A 20,867-nucleotide genomic window follows, 5' to 3' on the forward strand; every position below is an offset into this window, starting at 1 on the left:
ACATACGAGAAACTGAGGATTGAGGAGAAGGACACATGGAGATTGGGAGCCAGCTTGGAGTTCAGCAGCCATCTGCAGGGCTGGCCTGGTGGGCATGTGGGCATGGTGCTTGTTCCAGGAAGAGATATTATATATAACAAAGGCTATTGTTACGGGAGACAGAAGGGGAGGGACTAAACCTGATTCTTCAGACATTTTTGCCCTGACATTTCCAGGAGATCTGATCTGCCACACATGGTTGGAGAAGGGGGCAGCGAGGGGGCCTAGAGATCTTTCTAAATGTGTGTGACCCTGGGCAAGTCACTTGACCCTCATTGCCTAACCCCACTCTTCTGCCTTGGAACCAATACACAGTATTGATTCTAAAGACAGAAGGTAAGGATTGAAAGAAAGAAAGAAGAAAAGGAGGGAGGGAGGGGTTGGAGAGTCTTGAGAACTAGGGGCTAGCAGTCTCAGAAACCTAGGAGGAAAGGGGAGATTGGCCATGGAGAATGAGGGCTACAAAGATTGCTGAGTGAATGGAGGAAATGATGGGGAAACTAGCTTCCTATCTAATTTTTAATCAACGAGGCAAAACTGTTTTGAAGGGATAGGTAGGCCTTGGTGGCCTCAAATTGTAAAAGAAATCCTGAGACCTGGGGAAAGCCCTTGAATGGGATTCTTTAAATAAAAACACAAAATAAAGACATTTCTTTCTTCCTTATTTTTTTAAAAAATTCTTAGCTTCCCTCTTAGAATCAATAGTATGTATTGGTTCCCAAGCAGAAGAGCAGTAAGGGATAGGCAGTGGGTGGTCAAGTGACTTGCCCAGGGCCACACAGTTAGGAAGTGTCTGAGACATAATTTGAACCCAGGACTTCCCTTCTCTAGACCTGGCTCTCAATCTACTCTGCTGCCCAGCTGCTCCTCAAACATTTCTTTTTTTTCTTTTCTTTTCTTTTCTTTTTTAAAACCCTTACTTTCTGTCTGGGAGTCACTACTGTGTATTGGCTCCAAGGCAGAAGAGCGGTCAGGGCTAGGCCATGGGGGTCAAGTGACTTGCCCAGGGTCACACCGCTGGGAAGTGTCTGAGGCCAGATTTGAACCTAGGACCTCCCATCTCTAGGCCTGGCTCTCAATCCACTGAGCTACCCAGCTGCCCCCACCTCAAGCATTTCTAATGAAGAAAAGAAAGCATTGAGTAGAGTCATCAAAGTAAATAAATGCACAGGAAACTTACCAGTCTAAATTCAGAACAAAAGTAACAAAACTCAAGGAGCAAAGAGAGAAAACCATGTAGCCAAGGATGTGCACAAAGAAGCAGGATCAGAATCCCTTTCTCTCCACTCTTGTTAGAGTCTCATTTCTTACCTGAATCACTGCGATAAGCCTACTGAGTATTTCTTCAGGTTGCCTCATCTCCTCCCTCCAGGCCATCCTCTTGACAGCACCAAATAGGTAGTCCTGAACCAGATCTGACATTGCCATCAATAAACTATCTAGAATAAATAACCCACTCCTCTCTTGGCCAGTTCAAGTCTTCTACTGCCCAGCTCCTTCCGCCTTCGTTTTTCCTCTAGCCACAGCCCAGCTCGCCTGGCCTGGCTGGCTGGTGCGGCTCCTCCTGCCTACCTTTTAGAATGGCTTCTTTTCTCCTTTGGGGGAGAGGGGTAAAGGGGGGGGAAGTTTAGGCTCTTTTTTTAAAGCCCTGGACTCCACTTTCCTGATTTCTAGAACTGACCTTGTACCCTGTGCAGTTCCAAGTCCCTGGAGGGCAGAGGCTCCCCAGCTCTTCTCTGGGGGCTCTTATTTTGTTGTGGCTTATTTTCTTCTTTCTCAAGTTTGCTCTTCAGTATTGCTTGTAGAACGCCAAGCTGCACCTTGCATCTCTGCCCTCCTCTCCTCCTTTCAAAGGCAGACACGTTTCTTTGGAAACCAGAAGTGCAGGCGCCCAGCCTCCCTGGAACACTCTAGAAATGATTGTGGTGGGAAGCTGTCAATAAGCACAAAGTGAGCATTGCCTTTATTCCCTCCCTCGGAAGCCAGGGCCATTCGAACATGACAGTCATCGTTTCACACTGTCCGGATGTTCACTCATAAGACCAACAAGGAATCTTCCATCTTTTTGCTGGATTCTAAAATGCTGTCAAAGAGCTGGTCCGTGAGCATTGTGACGGCACTAGAATCTAGCCTCAGTTTCTCAGCAGTGATATGCCAGATTGACCTTTTTGGACAAGATTTCTAAATTAGTGTGAAGTGTTAGAGAAGAAACAAGCCTGAATTTTCATAAGTTATTTGACAGTTCTCCATGCTACCCTAATGTAAAAAATGGAGAAATACAGACTACATAATGTACATGGTTTTGAAACTAGACCAAGAATTAGGCCCAAAGTGTAGTTATGCACGTTAGCCAGGAGAGGGGGTCAGGAGTGGGTGAGTTGGTCTTTTTTTTTAAACCTTCACCTTCTGTCTTGGAACCAATACATGGTATACCACGTGAACCCAGGACTACCCAGCTGCCCCCCGTGAGTTTGTCTTTAGGAAAAAGGATACTCTGCTTGGCCCTGGGTTGTGAGGTAGAGTTAATTGCTGAAGTACAAGGGTCAGGGTTTACCTAGATCTTGTTTCTCAGAGGTCATCTGGTCTGGTCCAGCTTCCTTACATTACCCCTGGGGAGATTGGGACTGACTCAGGATGAGAGAGCTATAGCTAGAAAAGTTGGTGTGATAATGAAAAGTTGCAAATGTTAAGGGGCAGCTGGGTGGCTCAGTGGCTTGAGAGCCAGACCTAGAGACAAGGTTCAGATCCTGGGTTCACATCTGGCTTCAGACACTTCCCAGCCGTGTGACCCTGGGCAAGTCCCTTGACCCCCCATAGCCTAGCCCTTACCACTCCTCTGCCTTGGAACCAGTACATGGTATTGACTCCAAGACGGAAGGGGAGGGTTTAAAAAAAAGTCGTAAATGTTAGTGCCTACTCCGACCTCTATAAGGGTAATTTCATGTTGATAGGAATTAAGGATGCAGAATTGTCTAAAGCCTTCAGGTAATTGAAGGACTTTTCATGAGAAATTCAGTCCTACAAGGTCCTCCAGCAGGCTTCTTAAAACCTCCTTTGGCTGCCTGGTGAAGTTTCGGCTCTTCTCAGAATTGTGGTTTTTTAAATGTATCAAGTGGAAACTGGGATTACTATGGAAATCTGTTATATTGAAAAGTATAGTAATATACTCTTTAAAGAAAAGAATAGTAAGCAGGTTTGCCAATCCCAAGTGAAGAATCTCTGTCCTAGAGGGTAGGAGTAATGGGGGAGTTGGGGCTCTTCTCTATTCAAGAAGGTTCGAGCTGGCCAGACAGGAACTTGGCTACCTCTCACATTCAGGTTCATAGGAGAAACAAACAGCAGGAGCGTAATATCTAATTTGTCAGGATAGAAGGGCTTCCTGTTCAGGCATCTGTTGGGACTAGACCTGCCTAGAGATCTTTTCCAGTTCTGAGATTGTATGATTTGGCAAATCACAGGTTATTATTAGCCATTGAAAGAATCATTCCTGTAGAGGGATAAGGTTTGGGACCAGATTCAGTTGAGATGGAGGATATCACTGGTGGGGCACTGACAGCTTTTTCAATAATTGGATCAGGAAAAGAAAAATGGTCAAATTTATTAGTAAAAGCACTTTTTAGGGTTGTGGAGACCTGGGCATGTAGCCTCTCTTTGTTAAAGGATCTAGTAAAGGAAGAATTAATTGCCTGCCCTCTGTGTAGTAGCAGGAGGAGTAAAGATGGGTGGGCCTTCCACCTTGCTCTCCTGTGTCCTGCCTGATGTCCAGCCTCCAGAGGGAAACTGAGAGAAGGCACCTGCTCCATTCCATCAAGTTTCCTGCCTGATCTCCTGCTTTGGGGAAGGAGATTATTAGCAATCCTCTCCTTTCATGCTCTTCACTTCTTGCCCAAGTTTGGAATCCAAAGCTCTGAAAAAACTTCCTTCTTAGGCCTTAATACCATGACTGGAAAATCTCTTTGAATTTTTCAGTAATGATTAACAAACTCCCACCTGGTTATAACTTTCTCATGATCATCAGCCAAACTTCATTTGCCCTCTCCTGATTCTTTATTTGCCTCCCTTCTTTCCATCCACAAAGTCCCAACAACATCAACAAGAACTAAAATGCCACATACTCTAAGCAGCAAACTGGCTTCCTGCTTCTTCCATCTTCTGGTTCTCAATAGGACTGGTTCCCTTACGATGACTCAGTCTCTCTGGATACCCTCACACTTTAACTTGGCGATCACTTTGGGATTCGCCACCCCCATTTCTGTGGTCCTTGGAAGTATATCTACCCACCTAATCAGAATCCTGGTAGCTGTTGTTTGTTGCTCTCTGTGTCATTCCTTCCTCCTAAAATGAGGAGACCTTAGTATACATACCCGTAGTCTCTCATCCACTCTTAACCTCCAAATTTCTCTACTCTTCCACTCCACCTTGGGCACCCACTAAGATGGTCATTCTTTTGAACTTGATGTCCCCTTTTTGTATCCATGAAATCTACCATTCCCTTGTCTGATTCTAGTCTATTGGCTTTCCACCTTTCTGCCATTCCTATCCCTCTAATCTTCTCTTCTCTCATCATCCCTGCACTATTATACTCCTTTGTCCTCCATCCTAGTTGTCTTCACTTCTATTCCCCTCAGATTACCTATCTTGCCCCGATTTTGGATCACTTCCCCACTCTCTACCTTCTCTTCTCTCCCCAATTCCCCTGCCACAACTTCTCCCACATATGTGCTGTTATCCCGGAAAATTGGCGTTACACAATTTCTGCTGGGCCATCTACCTCCTTAATATACTCTGTCCCAGAGCCATTCTTTCAAACATTTCCATCTCTCCTTGGATCTCCCATGGTGGTCCCCCCCCCCCCCCCCCCCGATCTCCCGATCTTGCCTCATTCTGGAGAAAACATGGAAGCCATTCACCCCCTCCTCCTGTCACTGTATCATCCAGATGCCACAAACATGACTCCTACTAAACCGAACCCTCTCCATGTAGGAATGATCGACTCCATCCTGCCTCCTCCCCCTTTGTCATCCTCTTGTCTGCTCCCTGCCTACTAGTTGATTCCCTGCTGTCTTCAGACGTGGACCGTGGCCCCAGAAAACTTTGACTTGATCTTCCCATCCTTGTTAATTAATTAGGCCATTTCTCTCCAGCCTTTTTGGGCTAAATTCCTTGAGAACTGAACAATCTGAACAAAGGTAAGATAGAAATTAAGTAGAGACTGGGCAGCTCTGAATGATGGAGGGAAGGAAGTCTGCTTGCTTGGGTTTTGCCCAACTCCTGGTGCAGAAGCTGCCCAGGACCCTGTTCTCTGCAGAGCTCCCTCTCTGAGCTGAAGATTCTGATCTGCTTGTCCGCTGCCCTCGAGTCTCAACACCTGAACTATCACAGTAGCCTGCAGGAGCCCTGCACCCCACCCCCCTCACTAAACTCCAGCGGCTCCCCATTTTTCCAGGATCAAATATAAAATGCTCTGGTGTACAAAGTCCTTCAAAACCTCCCTTTCCCACTCTACTCCCTATTTCTAGACTTCTTATTTATTGACTCCCCCTCCCCCCTTCCCCAGTACTCTGATCCCCAGTGACACTGGCCTGGCTATTGCTCTCACAAGACAATCTGTCTTCTGCAATGTTCTCCCTTGTCTCTACTTCCTGTCTTCCTCCAAGTTCCAGCTAAGATCCTGCTTCCTATGGGAAGCCTGTCCCAGTCCTTACTATTCTGCTGCTCTCGGTATACAGGTGTTGCGCCTTCTTCTATCCCCAGTTCTTAGCTCAGTGCCTGGCCCCTAGTTGGTGCTTGCTATATTCTCATTGTCTGACTGCCTGGAATGGGGTGGCCTTGGGGAAGTTGTGGTAGTGCAGGGTGCCAAATTAAGAGCAACAGAACAGTAGAGGAGAGCCGTGGCTGGATGAAAACATGGTTCCCAAAAGTATAATTGTGCTACGGACAAAGAGGACACCCATGTGTCTGCATAGCTATGGCCTCCAACTGAATTAGTGTGATCTTGAGGTGTTCAGCTTTTGAGATCATCCTCTGGGTGGCCCTAGCTAGACATTCTCTTACCTTGTGCTCCATAGAAGGGAGGAAAGCCAAGTGTTCCAGGTCCAGATTGACTGTGGTATGTCTGGCGTGACATATTGCTTAAGTCACAATCTTGTTTGATCAGGAAATAGCTATAGGGACCAAGTCAATGAAGATAAACAGTCAGGATGCAGAATGCATTCAATTCTAGTTTAGAATCATTTCTTTTCCTTATGTTACTCCAGGAATAAATGGTGTAGAAGGGGGAAGGCGGGGCAGGAGTGCCTAACCACATTTTGTCAAACAAGAAAGAAAATGGATTTCTTGTAAAATGTGAGGGGTTGGACTAGAGCACTCTCTTCCACTTCTAGATCTGTACACTTGTGTGTGGCAAGCCTATTAGACTTCGATCCCTAACTTGACTCTCTCACTCGGAAAGGAAATTTCTTTGACTCAGAGTTCCCCAGAATAATGGAAGTTCCCAAACATTAGAGTATTTGAGAACGCTTTCAGGTTTGCCGACTTCTGCTGATAGAGTGCTTCTCCTCTTAAGGGAACTCTTATTTACTATGTGGCTTTGAATGAGAGTCCTGAAAATCAGGGAGATTCCTGGGCAGACCCTTCTCAGGGCTTGTCTTCTCGAGCAATTTCCAAACGTTTTTCATTGAGCTCCCCATCAGTGCTTGTTTTTGAACAAGTGCCTCCTGTGCTGCTGGGATGTGGCGCATGCTTTGCTGTATGTACATATCCCGCTACTGAAACTGGCCGTGTTGACAAAATCATTCCACTCGTTTTTAACATTGTTTTATTTTTTCCCCCATGCTTCCATGATTCATGTTCTTTCCCCACCCTGGAGCTGACAGGCGGTTGCACTGGGTTATACATGTGTTAATTGATTCATTTTCAGTTGCATCCACAATAGTTCTGCAAAAGTTTGTGTTGAAATTTGGCTTATAAACTTTCACCTTCCCTTATGCCATTCAGTTTCTCCTAAGTAATTTTTGTCTTCCCCTCCCGCCTTCTTCCCTCCTCATCTGTTTCTCCCTATCTATTCGCTGGCTCTTCCTGTGCTGTGGCTCACACGCACACCCAAGGGTCCCATGTTTTTACCTGGTAGTGCCCAGTAGATCCTACTGACCTAATTTTCTCACTTGTTGAAGGCCAGCTTCCGACCACATTGCTCTTGAACTGCACTCTGCACAGTTACCAGCTTCTTGTTGATACTTTGTTTTTATGTGACCCAAGTTTCCAAATGTTGGCCCCCCCCTCCATCCCCAGCCACAACTGATACCAAAGGAGAAAAAAAGGACACCCCACCCCCCCATTGCAAAGTTAACCATCCTATCCCACAGTCTGTCCCCTCATCTGACCCTTCTTGGGGGCTGTGTTGGGCCCTTAGGATTTGATCCCATTCCCTTCTGGTTATTTTGCTGCCATTGCGTTTTTGTAGTGGGGGGGCACACACTCACAGTTTTCCTGAGTCTGCTCAATTCACTGTTCTCCCTCCCGTGCTTCTTACTCTCTGATTCCTTCTTACTTACAGTGTAGCAATATAACTTTCCATTTTGTCTTCCCGTTTGTTCCCCAGGTGATGGGCATTTACCTTGTTTCTATTTCTTAACTCCTACCAAGAGAATGCTGCTAGAACTATTTTGGAACATAGAGAGAGGCTTTTAGTTATTGAGCTAGAATGGGTAGAAAGAAGCTCTGGCCTTCTGAGGCCTACCAGGAGAGTCTCTGGATGCAGATAGGAATGCTGTGGTCCCTTGGCATGCTTTCCGATTGTCTTCCAGAAAACTCTCGTGACCCTTTCTTCTGACCCTTCAGAGATGGCCTCTTCTCTCTGGTGTTTGCCAGCTTACTCAGAGTTGTTTCCTGGCAGTAGTCATTAGGAGTTCTTGGAGAAATGTTGGTATCGCCAGTGATCTCTTAATGAACTTAATGGACTTGTAAACATTTGCCTGGGCGAAATGGAACAGAAGGCGGCACAACTGAGCAGACAAGTTGATGTAGGGAAGTGGCTCTAACCCTGTGGAAATACGGGGAAAGTTTCCTCCCAAATTTGACCTGTTTACTAATGTAATGGAACAGCAAAGGATTTTTAAAAAGGAGAGAAAACTCTGTTTCCTGCTTATCCCAAGGCAATAGCAAGACACACTAGGGGCAACAGAATGCAAACCTTGTATGGACATGCACAGTGTTTAGCTGAGTTCACTGAATGTTTTCTTCTCTAGACATTTTTAACCTACTCCAAGAGGTGCGCTCAAATTCTCACGCGGCCAACCAGGTTCAGTTGATTGACTTGTGGCACTGTCCCACATCAGCAGTGAGGCTTCATACAACTGTTGCAGGAATTCCGACACTTTTTAGAGTCGTTTATACCATGTTCATGCCATTGGATTACCTCCCTTCAACTCTTATCTTCCATGTTAAAAGGCAGAAAAGAGCCATAAGGGCTAGGCAGTTGGGATTGAGTGACTTGCCCAGGGCATGTGTCCCATTTGAACTCAGGACCACCCATCCCCAGCCCTGGCTCTCTCTCCGCTGCCTCTTTGGTGCTGGCCAGGGTTCAATCTAAAGTATTCCTCCTTTTGTCCATTTTGTTAAATAGCTCTTACACATTACACATTTCACATCCACTGGCAATGTGGGCAAATGCAGACCCCCCCATTAAATTCACCCTTTTAGCACTTTGTAATAGGCACTAGATTGAATTGCACATTAATTAAATGGAAACAAATGGAACCTTGAGGTATGTGTGAAGCTACTGGTGCTTGCTATTTTGGATAGCTTGCCTTTAGCCCAAGCATACTTGCTTCAGCCCAGACATTTCTGTAGGGCCTGCTAAGCACTTAGACCTCAGTCAGCCTTGGAAAGTAGGCGCTGTTATCACCCTTATTTTACACCTGAGGAAACGTCACCAGCAGAGGTGAAGTGACTTGCCCAGAGTCATATAGCTAATAAATAACTATCTGAGGTCTTCCTGGCTCCAAGCCCAGTAGCTGCACTACTTTAATAAAGAACCATAGTCAAAGCAGGGTTCTTGTCTGTGTCTTTTGGGGGATATCTTCCAGGATCTTTTGTGGATGGCCAAAACCTTGGATATAACTAACCACCTGCTGGTCCATCCTGATGTATGTCTCCACCCCCCACCCCCACTAAAAAACCACCTTTAAAAAAGCCCCCCTCTGGGAGCAGACCACCACCACAGGTGCTCCTCTCCCAAGAGATGCTGCTGTGCTCTCTTACCTCTTATCTCAAGGGAGACACTTATGAAAAATAGAATTATCCCCTATTCTTGCTGCTCTTCTGACTGACTGACCATCACCCCTGTTATAGCCCTCCATCTGTGGGTTAGAGCCTCAGTCCGAGGTCTTGCTTTCCAAATGGAATCATTTTTTAATTTGCCTCTTCCCAGCCTGCCTCTGTCACAACCTTCTTTCAGCCTTCTTCGTATTGTTGTTCTCCATGTATTTTTTGTTTCTAGCTAGAGGGGCTGGCTGTCTTGCTGTTATATAGAAATTGTTTCTGTTCCTTTGTGCTGGTTGCTCTATTCCCAGAGTGCTCTTTCTTCATCATGTGGCCTTTCCTGATTGCTCCATTTGCTAGAACCCTTCCTTTCCCACATTCTCTGCTAAATGTGTGCAGTTTCCCTTGATAGTGTGAAAGCTCCTAAAGACTCTGAACTGTTTTCATCCAATACAGGACTTGGAACATGGGTCTTCCTGACTCCAGGCTGGGTGCTCTATCCACTGGACCTCCCTGGCGATATTTAATTCTTTCTAATTTACATTTGGGGGGCCACTGTCAAATCTGAGTAGGTTATTAGTTTGCCCTCCTGGCAGTGGAAAAGAGCAGTCATTTGTGTAGGTGGTATTTGTGTCTTGCTGCCACTTGTACATTTTGTGACAATTACTTTTATTTATTTTTTTGTGACAATTACTTTAGATAAAAATCAAGCTTATTCTTTGGTCCCCCTAGACTGGCTTATTGGGCCTGTTCCCCAAGCTCCCTTAGGTGATAGTGCCTAAGGCTCTGTAAAAAATAGGCTCAAATATAGGACTACAATCCCCATGAGCCTTTGCTCCACTTCCCCAAAATGCCTTGTAATCTCACCTGGGCCGAGATCAAGAAGGTATTTAAGCTGATTCAAAGGCTTTTGAGGGCTCTCTCTCTCTTGGCTCTTGGACTTCTGTTTTGGGGCAGGCGTGGCTTTTTTTCATAATGTAGGTGAGGTTGTGTCTAGGCCACTCTATGGCCTGGACACGTGTCTCTTATCCTGTATTTTCTTTAATCCTTAATCCTTAATAAACCTTTAAAAAATATAATACTCCTTGCAGAGAAAAACTAATTTCTACCTGCCTCAGATGCCTCAGTCTCCCCATATTCCCTAAATTTTAATCTTTACAGCTCCTGGGGATATCTGCTCTAGCCTGGCCCAGCTATGGTGATGTCTGGATGATCAGAACCTGGAAGAGAAAGCTTTCCTGGTGACCCATCTGCCCTTTTAATAAGAGCCCAAACTTTCTTTTTTTTTTTCATTCTTTTTTTATTTGATCATTTCCAAACATTATTCGTTGGAGACAAAGATCATTTTCTTTCTTTTCCTCCTCCCCCCCCCCCCCAGCTGACGCATGATTCCACTGGGTATCACATGTGTTCTTGATTCGAACCCATTTCCATGTTGTTGGTATTTGCATTAGAGTGTTCATTTAGAGTCTCTCCTTAGTCATATCCCTTCAACCCCTGTAGTCAGGCAGTTGCTTTTCCTTGGTGTTTTTACTCCCACAGTTTGTCCTCTGCTTGTGGATGGTGTTTTTCCTCCTAGATCCCTGCAGAATGTTCAGGATCACTGCATTGACACTAATGGAGAAGTCCATTACCTTCGATTGTACTACAGTGTATCAGTCTCTGTGTACAATGTTCTCCTGGTTCTGCTCCTTTCTCTCTGCATCACTTCCTGGAGATTGTTCCAGTTCACATGGAATCCCTCCAGTTCATCATTCCTTTGAGCACAATAGTATTCCATCACCAACATATACCACAATGTGCTCAGCCATTCCCCAATTGAAGGGCATCCCCTCATTTTCCAATTTTTGGCCACCACAAAGAGCGCAGCTATGAATATTCTTGTACAAGTCTTTTTCCTTATGATCTCTTTGGGGTACAAACCCAGCAGGGCTATGGCTGGATCAAAGGGCAGACAGTCTTTTATCGCCCTTTGGACATAGTTCCAAATTGCTCTCCAGAATGGTTGGATCAATTCACAACTCCACCAGCAATGCATTAGTGTCCCAACTTTGCCACATCCCCTCCAGCATTCATTACTTTCCTTTGCTGTCATGTTAGCCAATCTGCTAGGTGTGAGGTGATACCTCAGAGTTGTTTTGATTTGCATCTCTCTGATTATAAGAGATTTAGATACTTTTTCATGTGCTTATTAATAGTTTTGATTTCTTTAACTGAAAATTGCCTATTCATGTCCCTTGCCTATGTATCAAATGGAGAATAGCTTGATTTTTTGTACAATTGATTTAGCTCTTTGTAAATTTGAGTAATTAAACCTTTGTCAGAGGTTTTTATGAAGATTGTTTCCCAATTTGTTGCTTCCCTTCTGATTTTAGTTACATTGGTTTTGTTTGTACAAAAGCTTTTTAATTTGATGTAGTCAAAATTATTTATTTTACATTTTGTGACTCTTAAGTCTTGCTTGGTTTTAAAATCTTTCCCTTCCCAAAGGTCTGACATGTATACTCTTCTGTGCTCACCTAATTTACTTATAGTTTTCTTCTTTATGTTCAGGTCATTCACCCATTCTGAGTTTATCTTGGTGTAGGGTGTGAGGTGTTGATCCAAACCTAATCTCTCCCACACTGTCTTCCAATTTTCCCAGCAGTTTTTGTCAAATAGTGGATTTTGGTCCCAAAAGCTGGGATCTTTGGGTTTGTCATAGACTGTCTTGCAGAGGTCACTTTCCCCAAGTCTATTCCACTGATCCTCCTTTCTGCCTCTTAGCCAGAGTTGTTTTGATAACCACTGCTTTATAGTATAGTTTAAGGTCAGGGACTGCAAGGCCCCCTTCCTTTGTGTCTTTTTTTTTCATTATTTCCCTGGATATCCTTGATCCTTTGTTCCTCCAAATGAACTTTGTTATGTTTTTTTTTCAAAATCAGTAATTTTTTGGAAGTTCAATGGGTATGGCACTAAATAGATAAATAAGTTTGGGTAGGATGGTCATTTTTATTATATTGGAAGAGCCCAAACTTTCAACAGTGTATTGCATATTTTTCTCTGCTTCCTTGGAGTGACTTGAATATTGGCATCTCAGAATTTCACTTTTTTATGGGGGGGTAGAGGGCACTCTAGGACCCCTCCCAAAAAAAAGACAAAACACAAGAAAACACCACAGTGAACTCCAGAGAGTTTGGAGAGGACCCAATGGGTGCCATTTAATTAGGCAAGAGGCCTGGCCTGGTTTCAACAAGTACTTATAAAATAAGGACAATTTCTAAAACTTTAAATATTTTTAAAAGATGGGGCTGGAAGGAAGTGCCTTTATATAGAAAAAGATGGGATTTTATTCATTTCCTGCCTCTCCTACTGTGTCATTGGTATAATTGGTTTAAACTTAAGGGAAGTGCTGTTAACCAGCCTAGTTACCTAATAGAATGTTTTCTGAAGAATAAAGGGTTCGCACCAATTTGTTCACCCGTATTCTACATTCTTCAGAGCTCTGTGGTAGGTTAAGGGAAGTTAGGCATTTGGCACAGAGGGCAGGCCCCCTTTCTGGTTTCCCTAAGTCTTCCTCAGGCTCACAGTAGGGGAATTTCATCAGCCTTGGGGCTGCTCTGTCTGACAAGGACTGCCTTTAAATTCCTCTGCATCCTCCAGCTTCTCTGACACTCTTCTTTTGGAATGCCAGACCCATGTTCATTTGAATGGCCCTGCTCCCTCTTCCAAGTTGGCCATGGCCTCATTCCCTGCCGTAGTCTTCTTACTCCCTTTTGTATAGCCGTGACTGTACTAATGTTGGAGGTAAACTATGGGCCAGAGCCTTTGTCACAGTGGTCACTTCTGCCACAGAAGCATACCACAGTTGCCTCCTGCCTGCATGTCATTGCCTACCTTACTCCAGCTGGAAAACACACAGCCACAGCCTTGCTCCCAGCTTGCCTGTGTGAGGACTAGGCTTCCCAAGTTGGTCTTACAGAGCCCAGTGTGGTGGGGGACCCCAGAACTTGGCTTTTGGCATGAGAATCCAGTGTTTGATGATGAACTGGTATTTAGTATCATGTCTAGTATTCTCTTTACAATATGGCAGCTCCAGCACCTATACGGTACAGCCCCAAGCCCCCTGCTCTGCAGTTTTGCTTTCTAGTTGCAGTTAACCCAAAGGGCCAGAGGGCTGCTTCCACTTTCACTATTTTAGTGCACCAAGTCAAGGACCAGGAGTGAGTACATAAAAACAGGGATCAGCAGGTGTTTGCTGCCGTTCAAGGTTTCAGCCATCCACCAGGGAAGCCAATTCTCTTCACATCAAGAAAAGTCTGTTGCTCAAGTAGAATCTTGTATTCTTCACACCATCTAGCCATCTTATGTGTGATTTCAAGCTGATGTAGTGGTAGGCCACTGCTGTGGCTTCCCATGCTGCTGTCCTGAGACAGGAAGAAGGGTGTGAGCTCTGGATTAAGGCTCCCTTTGACCCCAAAACACATGCTTACCTTGCACCTAGCAGTGTTGGTAAACCTGTGGCACTTGTGCCAGAGGCAGCTGCTCCCCTCCCCCTCTCCACATGTACTCGAGGACATCTCTCACATCACCTGCCCCTCTGCCCTCTGCCCAGCAGCCCAATTGAAGAGCTTCTCTCCCCTGTCTGGGGTAAGGCAGGGTCTCACATGCGGGGTTGGTGTTGCAGTCTTGAGAGGGTTTGCCATCACCAGCCTAGAGGATCCTAGGTACTAACTAATAAGCTTGCATGCCAGGAAGATGGAATAAACCTCCAAATAAAAATAGAGAACATAGGTGTTCCTTTGATGGGGAAAATAATGCAGACTTTCCAAACAATGCATTTGCCCCTATTCTTTTGCTCTATGCTTGGTGAGGTTATAATCTTCTCAATTTTTCTTTTTCTTTTTAATTTCATACATTGTTCCTTGGTTACAAAAATCATTTTATTTCCATCCCCACTCCCTCACCCCTCCCATAGCCGATGCGTACTTTGACTGGGTATCGCCTGTGTTCTTGATCAGAACCTCTTTCCATGTTGGTATTTTGCAATAGGATGTTCATTTGGAGTCTATTTCCCCAATCATATCTCCTTCGACCCATGTCATTAAGCAGTAGTTTTTCTTTAGTGTTTTCACTCCCACAGTTTTTCCTCTGGATGTGGATAGTGTTTTTGCTCCTGTAACCCTCCAAGTTGCTCAGGATCACTGCATTACCACCAGTGGAGAAGTCCATGACATTCGATTGTGCCACAGTGTATCAGTCTCTGTGTACAATGTTCTCCTGGTTCTGCTCCTCTCGCTCTCCATCACTTCCTGGAGGTCGTTCCAGTCCCCATGGAATTCCTTCACTTTATTATTCCTTTGAGCACAATAGTATTCCATCACCAACATATACCACAGTGTGTTCAGCCATTCCCCAATGGAAGGGCATCCCCTCGTTTTCCAGTTTTTGGCCACCACAAAGAGCGCCTCTATGAATGTTCTTGTACAAGTCTTTTTCCTTATCTTCTCAATTTTTCTGAGGAATTATTGTTGCCCCTGATAATTGCCCAGTCCAGCAAGACAGCCATGCGTGCTGGCCATGTCCCAGAATAACATCCTCACACATCACCTCCTGTTGTCAATTTACAATATGTGTTCTTTGTATTTTGTCCTCTTCAAGGTGTCACTTCATCCATCTGTTTACATTTCATTGTACAAAGCTGTAGGTTCATCTTTTTTGTGTGTGTTGCAAATCCCGTAACTAACTACAGATGGTTCTGTGCTTAAATTCTCTTTCTCAGATAGATACCTTGGGTCAAATAGTGAGTTTGGTGCCTCTGGGTGGGCCCATCCGGGCTTCACTTCTGGCTCCAGAAGATGAAATGTGGAAAGCTGCACAAGTTACAAGTGGTAAAAACCGCTGCTTGAGCTTTTTTATGTCTGCTTGTTTGCTAAGCCTAAATTTTCTTTTCTTTTTTTTTCTCTTCTAGATTTTGGATCCTTATTTGACTTAGAACATGACTTACCAGATGAATTAATCAACTCTTCTGAATTGGGACTTAGCAATGGTAGTGACATTGGTCAGCTACAGACAAGCCTTAGCATGGTACAAGATGCTGCTTCTAAACATAAACAGCTTTCTGAATTGCTTCGGGCTGGCAGTTCACCGAATCTCAACATGGGAGTTGGTGGCCCTGGACAGGGCATGGCTACTCAAGCCCAGCAGAACAGTCCTGGAATGGGAATATTGAATAGTATGGTCAAAAGCCCCATGGCACAGGCAAACTTGACTTCTCCTAACTTGGGAGTGGGTGCCAGCGGGCCAAATCAAGGCCCTTCAGCACAGTCTGCAGCTGGTATGATCCCAGGCGTGAACAGTCCAGTAAACCAGCCTGGACTGGGGATGAACACAGCGATGAATGCTGGCATGAATCCTGCCCTGTTAGCTACAGGCAACGGACAGGGGATGATGCCAAGCCAAGTCATGAATGGTTCCATTGGAGCAGGCAGGGGGCGACCTAACATGCCATACCCAAACCAAGGCATGGGCAGTGCTGGCAGTTTACTGGCTGAGCCGCTGCAACAAGGCTCTCCCCAGATGGGAGGACAAACAGGATTGAGGGGTCCACAGCCTGGAGGGGCTTTGAGCAAGGTAAGAATGGCCGGGATGGAGCTCTTGGTTCCTAGCTTCACATTTCTTATTGGCACTTATTTATTAGATTCAAGTTTCTGGGGGTTTGAGAGCAACTGTATAAATAGCTGTTAAAAGCCTTGAGTCCAGCAATAAGATGTTAACGGATGACTTTCCTTGGTTGGGTTTTCAGTTCTGTTGAGATTTTCCTTTCAGTTAATGCAGTGTACTCTTCAAAGAAACTTAATCTGTTTTGTACAAGTAAGGGTCACTGTTTACCAGTACTTGACTTTGTCTCTCCCCACATCCCCAGATCATACCTACTAATTGGTCTCCATGATCTCTTCCCTCTCAGCTAGCAGAGTGACATTCTTTGGATTTCTTAAGGCCCCCCAGTCTGAACTAATCACTCCAGGCTCCTCAGTCCACTCAGACCTCACATCTCCAGCTAGTGTGCCTTTCACGAGCATATGGCTCCAACCAAGCTTACCTTTCCTCACTTACAGACATGGGCATTGCTTGCCCTAATGTACGTTCTGTCCTGACAAACCTGGTCTACTCTGTGGCTCCCATCTCCATGTTTTACCTAGGCCATTCCCTAGACCCAGAATGTGCCCATCCTCAGCCATGGCATCTCAAATCATCCTTAACTTCCTTCAGAGTTTGAATTCACTCTCCACTTCCATCAATCTCCCACCCCCACCTTGTGTACTCTATTACTTATGTGGATACAGACTTGTTATTTCCCCCAGTACAATGCAAGATTCTTGAAGGTAGGCGCTCCTTCTAGTTGTCTTGTTTCCCAAGTACCTAATACAGTGTTGTTTTTAATGCTTAATTGTGACCACTCTAAAGTCTTTAAAATGGCATCAACTAGGTATCACAGTTGATAGAGAGCCAGACCTGGAGTTCTGAGGATCTGGGTTCAAATTTATCCTCGGATACTTCCTAGTTGTGTACCCTGGGAAAGTCACTTAACCCCAATTGCATAGGCCTTATAGCTCTTTTCCTTAATAATGATTCTAAGATAAAAAGTAAGAATTTTTTTAAATGGCATCTACTTGGGAAACCCTATTTTAAGAATTTTGACATAAGTTAACTTAAGCACAAATAACCTGTCTAATGGATTTATTTTTCCACATTGATTTCTATTAAAATTTGAGGGTAATTTTCTATAGAAAAATATGAGAGACAGAGAGACAGCACTCTTGGAAAAGATTGTGTTAGTATAAGAGTAAGATTTATTGAGGGTACCTCTGGATGGCACAGTGCATAGAATACTGGGCCTTCAATTAGGAAGACTCATCCTCCTGATTTCAGATCTGTCTTCCCAGACACTTTCTAGCTGTGTGATCCTGGGCATGTCACTTCACCCTGTTTGCCTCAAGTTTTCTTATCAGGAGAAGGCATTGGCAAATTTGTCCAGAATCTTTGCCAAAAAAAATTCAGAGTCGTGGTGTGTTTGAAAGGATTGAACAATAACAAAAGATTTATTGGATCAGGGTATGTTTGTAGTATTTGAAGATGTTTTTACAGAGGTTGTACAGTACAACAGTGGCGGAAATATTGAAATACTAAAAGCAGGAGACTTTAATTTTCTCCTCAGAACTAGGTAAAGGTAACAAAAATAAATAAGAAAAAAGTTAAGGAGACAAATAGAACCTTGGATAAGTTAAATATGATAAAGATATCTTGAGAGCCCCCACAAACCTGCATTGAGGTTAGTAATAGATCTAAACCTGAGGATACACATAATCCAAACATAGTTTCTGGTGGTACAACAATGGTTTAGAGAGCATAGATATTCTGCAAAAGTCTTTAACAGTTATACTATAGAGGCATTCCTGTATTCCTAAGGGGTTTTGGTATTAGAACAATCGTTCCACTGGGTATGACCAAGGTGAAAAGGCTTGGATTTGGAAAGAGTTTGGCCTTGGCAATAGATTGTCTCTGAGGAGTAGTCTAGCTATATACGGTCCTGCCTAATGCATGCTTACTGAGAATCCAGTGGGTTAAAGTGATCAAATTAAATGCTGATACAACATGGAGAACCAGGCTCAATATTAAATTGCTGGAGCAACTGTGAATTGTTTTATTATGTTTTGTTGTTTAAGAAAAGAAAATGGAAGAGAGAGCTTATCAAGCTGTTCTTGCTATTGACCAAGGGATCCCATTACTAAGAGTAGGCCCTAAGGACTTTTTTAAGAGGATAAAAAGCTATGAATGTATGAAATAAATGTAGTGAATGGGAATAATGGCCGAATGTATTGTGGTATTTGAATGTGATGTATTATGTTATTAGAAATAACAAATACTGGAAATATAAAGAAAATAAGGGAAATATATGGAGAAGAGAAGAAAGGAGAATAAGAATGATGCATGTTACGATTACATTTAAAAATAATAGCCACAAAATCTAGAGGGAAAAAGTATTCAAGTAAAACAAATCCAAAGGGAATGCAAAAGCAGAGGATGTTTGTATTTGTATACAAATATAATTTACATATTTTAAGGCAATTTGTAAACAATGTGGAGTGTATGGTTTTGCACATACATTTTTTTATGCGCTTATTTAAATGTTTTTGGCTGTAGTTATTAAGTATGTAATAAAATAAAAAGGTGATTTTAAAAAAGAATTGAGAAAAAAACAAAAAGAGTTAAGGAGCATGGGTGTGTTTGTAGGCAACAGGGAAGGATGAAAGATGAGAAATTGGTAGTGGGGCAAGAGGGAATGGAATGCAAGCTGTGTCTACAAAAATAGGCTTACAAAAGAAGGTCACTCATCCCTTCATGCAAAATTGGAATGAAGGAGACTGTGGCAAAAAGTGTCTAATGTGAGATGGAGACAAGGGAAAAGGGCATTCCTGGTGAATTGTCTCAATTTTTTAGTTAAAGAGGGATCAGGGAAGATTTCTTGCAAGAGGTGGCATATTAGATGAGATCTGAAGTGAACCTGAGAAGCTAGGAAGTAGATTTGAGGAAGGAAGAGAGCATTCCAGACTTGGGAGGAATAGCCAGTAAGAGTGCAGAGTAGAGAGATGGAGGGTTGAGTGCCAGGCATTGGAAAAAGCCCAGTGTTACTAGATAATAGAATAAGAAAACGACAACCCAAAGGCTGGAAAGATAAGAACCCCCTTTAGGTTGTATGTACATGTCTATTTGTCTTCTTCCAAAAATATTCTCAGTATGCTAAATTCAACCCAATTCCTTTGCTTAAGGATAAAGTGGGAGAGCTTATAGAGTACTTTTCTAATTACAGGAATAAAATGATTGCTAGAAAGGAAGGAAATAATCCATGAAGAAAACTAAAGACATATCCTTGTTCTTCATGGAGAAATCAGTGCATAATCATTATTATAGTTAGTTGAATTTGCATCCAGTTGAACACAAATGCACAAAGTGTTGATCCAGGGGAGGTGCTAGCATCATTTCATAGAGTTCAGTTGTCTTCCTGTTCTGTTTAGCAATATTCTGTCCATTACATTCAGTTTGATGTGTTTTACAGTCTCATTTATGATCATGTTATCTGGGTGGAAATTGGAAGATGGATATATTTTTCTCTGTTTCACTTGTCTCCAAGTTGAAGAAATAGAAGCAACATGTCACATTAGCTTCAGGTCTCCAAGACCGGAGTCCAAAATTGGACAATTACTAGTTTTGTGGCCTTTCAACATTCACACGACTTTCTTGGACTATACATTTGGATCAAATTGTTATTCTGTAGTAATTGAGAGAATTTCCAAACTGGGAGAATTCACAACTCTGAGCCATTCCTTTCCTCTGTCCCCTAAAAAGGCTAGTGAGGTGACACACTGGAGAGTGCTCCGAGTCAGGAAGGTCTGAGTTTAAGTTCTACCTCATACACTTACTAGCTGTGTGACTCTGGGCAAGTCAGTTAACATCTGTGCTCTTCAACATCATCATTGTAAAATGAAGCATTTAGGCTCTATGGTTTCAAAGTACTTGGATTTTATAATAGGATTTTTGCTATTTACGATGCAGGGAAGTTTCTTCCTTAAAAGAGATTGTAGACTGAAAGTTGAAAGAGATCTAGCAGTAAATCTAGACCAACTCATTCATTTTATAAGCGAACTAATGCCCAGAGAAGTTAGAAGTTTCCCGAGTAGTGTAGTGCTTCAAGGGTTGGGGGTCAATGCCTTTTTTTTTTTAACCACCCTCACCCTCTGTGTATTGGTTGTAAGGCAGAACTGTGGCAAGGGTTAGGCAGTAAGGGTTCAGTGACTTGCCTGTCTGTCTCACAGCTAGGAAGTGTCTGAGGCCAGATTTGAACCTACGACCTCCTATCTCTAGGCCTCAGGTTAAGTGTTTTTATTGCTATATTTTATTCCTTACAGAACGGCTGATAAGAGGGTGTCATTTTATATTTGTTCATATCTAGTTCTTCTACCATCCAAAAAAGTAATGAGTTTTATAATATCTGAGGTGAATTAAAATAAGGCTTATTGTCAAATGTTTATGTGGCTACCTATGACTTAGTAGTTGGAGGATTATTAAACTTCTTTGGCATCCCTTCCATTATAGGCAGGATCAGCTTAAGGTCAGTCTGTTTCCAAAGACATACTTGTAGACTTGATTTTTTTTCCCCAATTCCCTAATAGGCACCATTTTATGCATTTATATTTCAGATTTTTGAGTGCAATACAGGAAAATCCAGCCTTTTTGAGGGTTCCATTTATTTGCATAGTTTTTTGCATTTAGATTTATTGGTGTTTTTATTTTTATTTTTAAAATCTTTAAATATTTTTTTCCACGATTCATGTTGTCTCTCTCCCACCTCCCCATGCTGATAAGCACTGGATTATACGTGTGTTACCACTTGATACCTATTTCCATATTATTAATTTTTGTAATAATCTTTTAAAACCCTAAAGTCCTATACCCATATAAACAAGTGATAAAAGCATCTGTTTTTCTTCTGCGTTTCCGCTCCCACAGTTCTTCCTCTGGATGTGGAG

The 20,867-nt window shown here is 43.2% G+C and overlaps 1 protein-coding gene across 2 annotated transcripts in view; it reads left to right on the plus strand.

Moving 5' to 3' along the window:
- EP300 (E1A binding protein p300) overlaps positions 1–20,867 on the plus strand; it is a 91,499-nt gene that overhangs the window by 17,937 nt on the left and 52,695 nt on the right. For both annotated transcript variants that reach the window (XM_007502570.3, XM_007502571.3), the window contains exon 2: positions 15,251–15,912. In XM_007502570.3, coding sequence (XP_007502632.1) covers positions 15,251–15,912 — 662 coding nt within the window. The remainder of the gene's footprint in view (positions 1–15,250; positions 15,913–20,867) is intronic.

The sequence above is a fragment of the Monodelphis domestica genome, chromosome 5 (assembly GCF_027887165.1).
Source record: "Monodelphis domestica isolate mMonDom1 chromosome 5, mMonDom1.pri, whole genome shotgun sequence".
Taxonomy (NCBI): Eukaryota; Metazoa; Chordata; class Mammalia; order Didelphimorphia; family Didelphidae; genus Monodelphis; species Monodelphis domestica.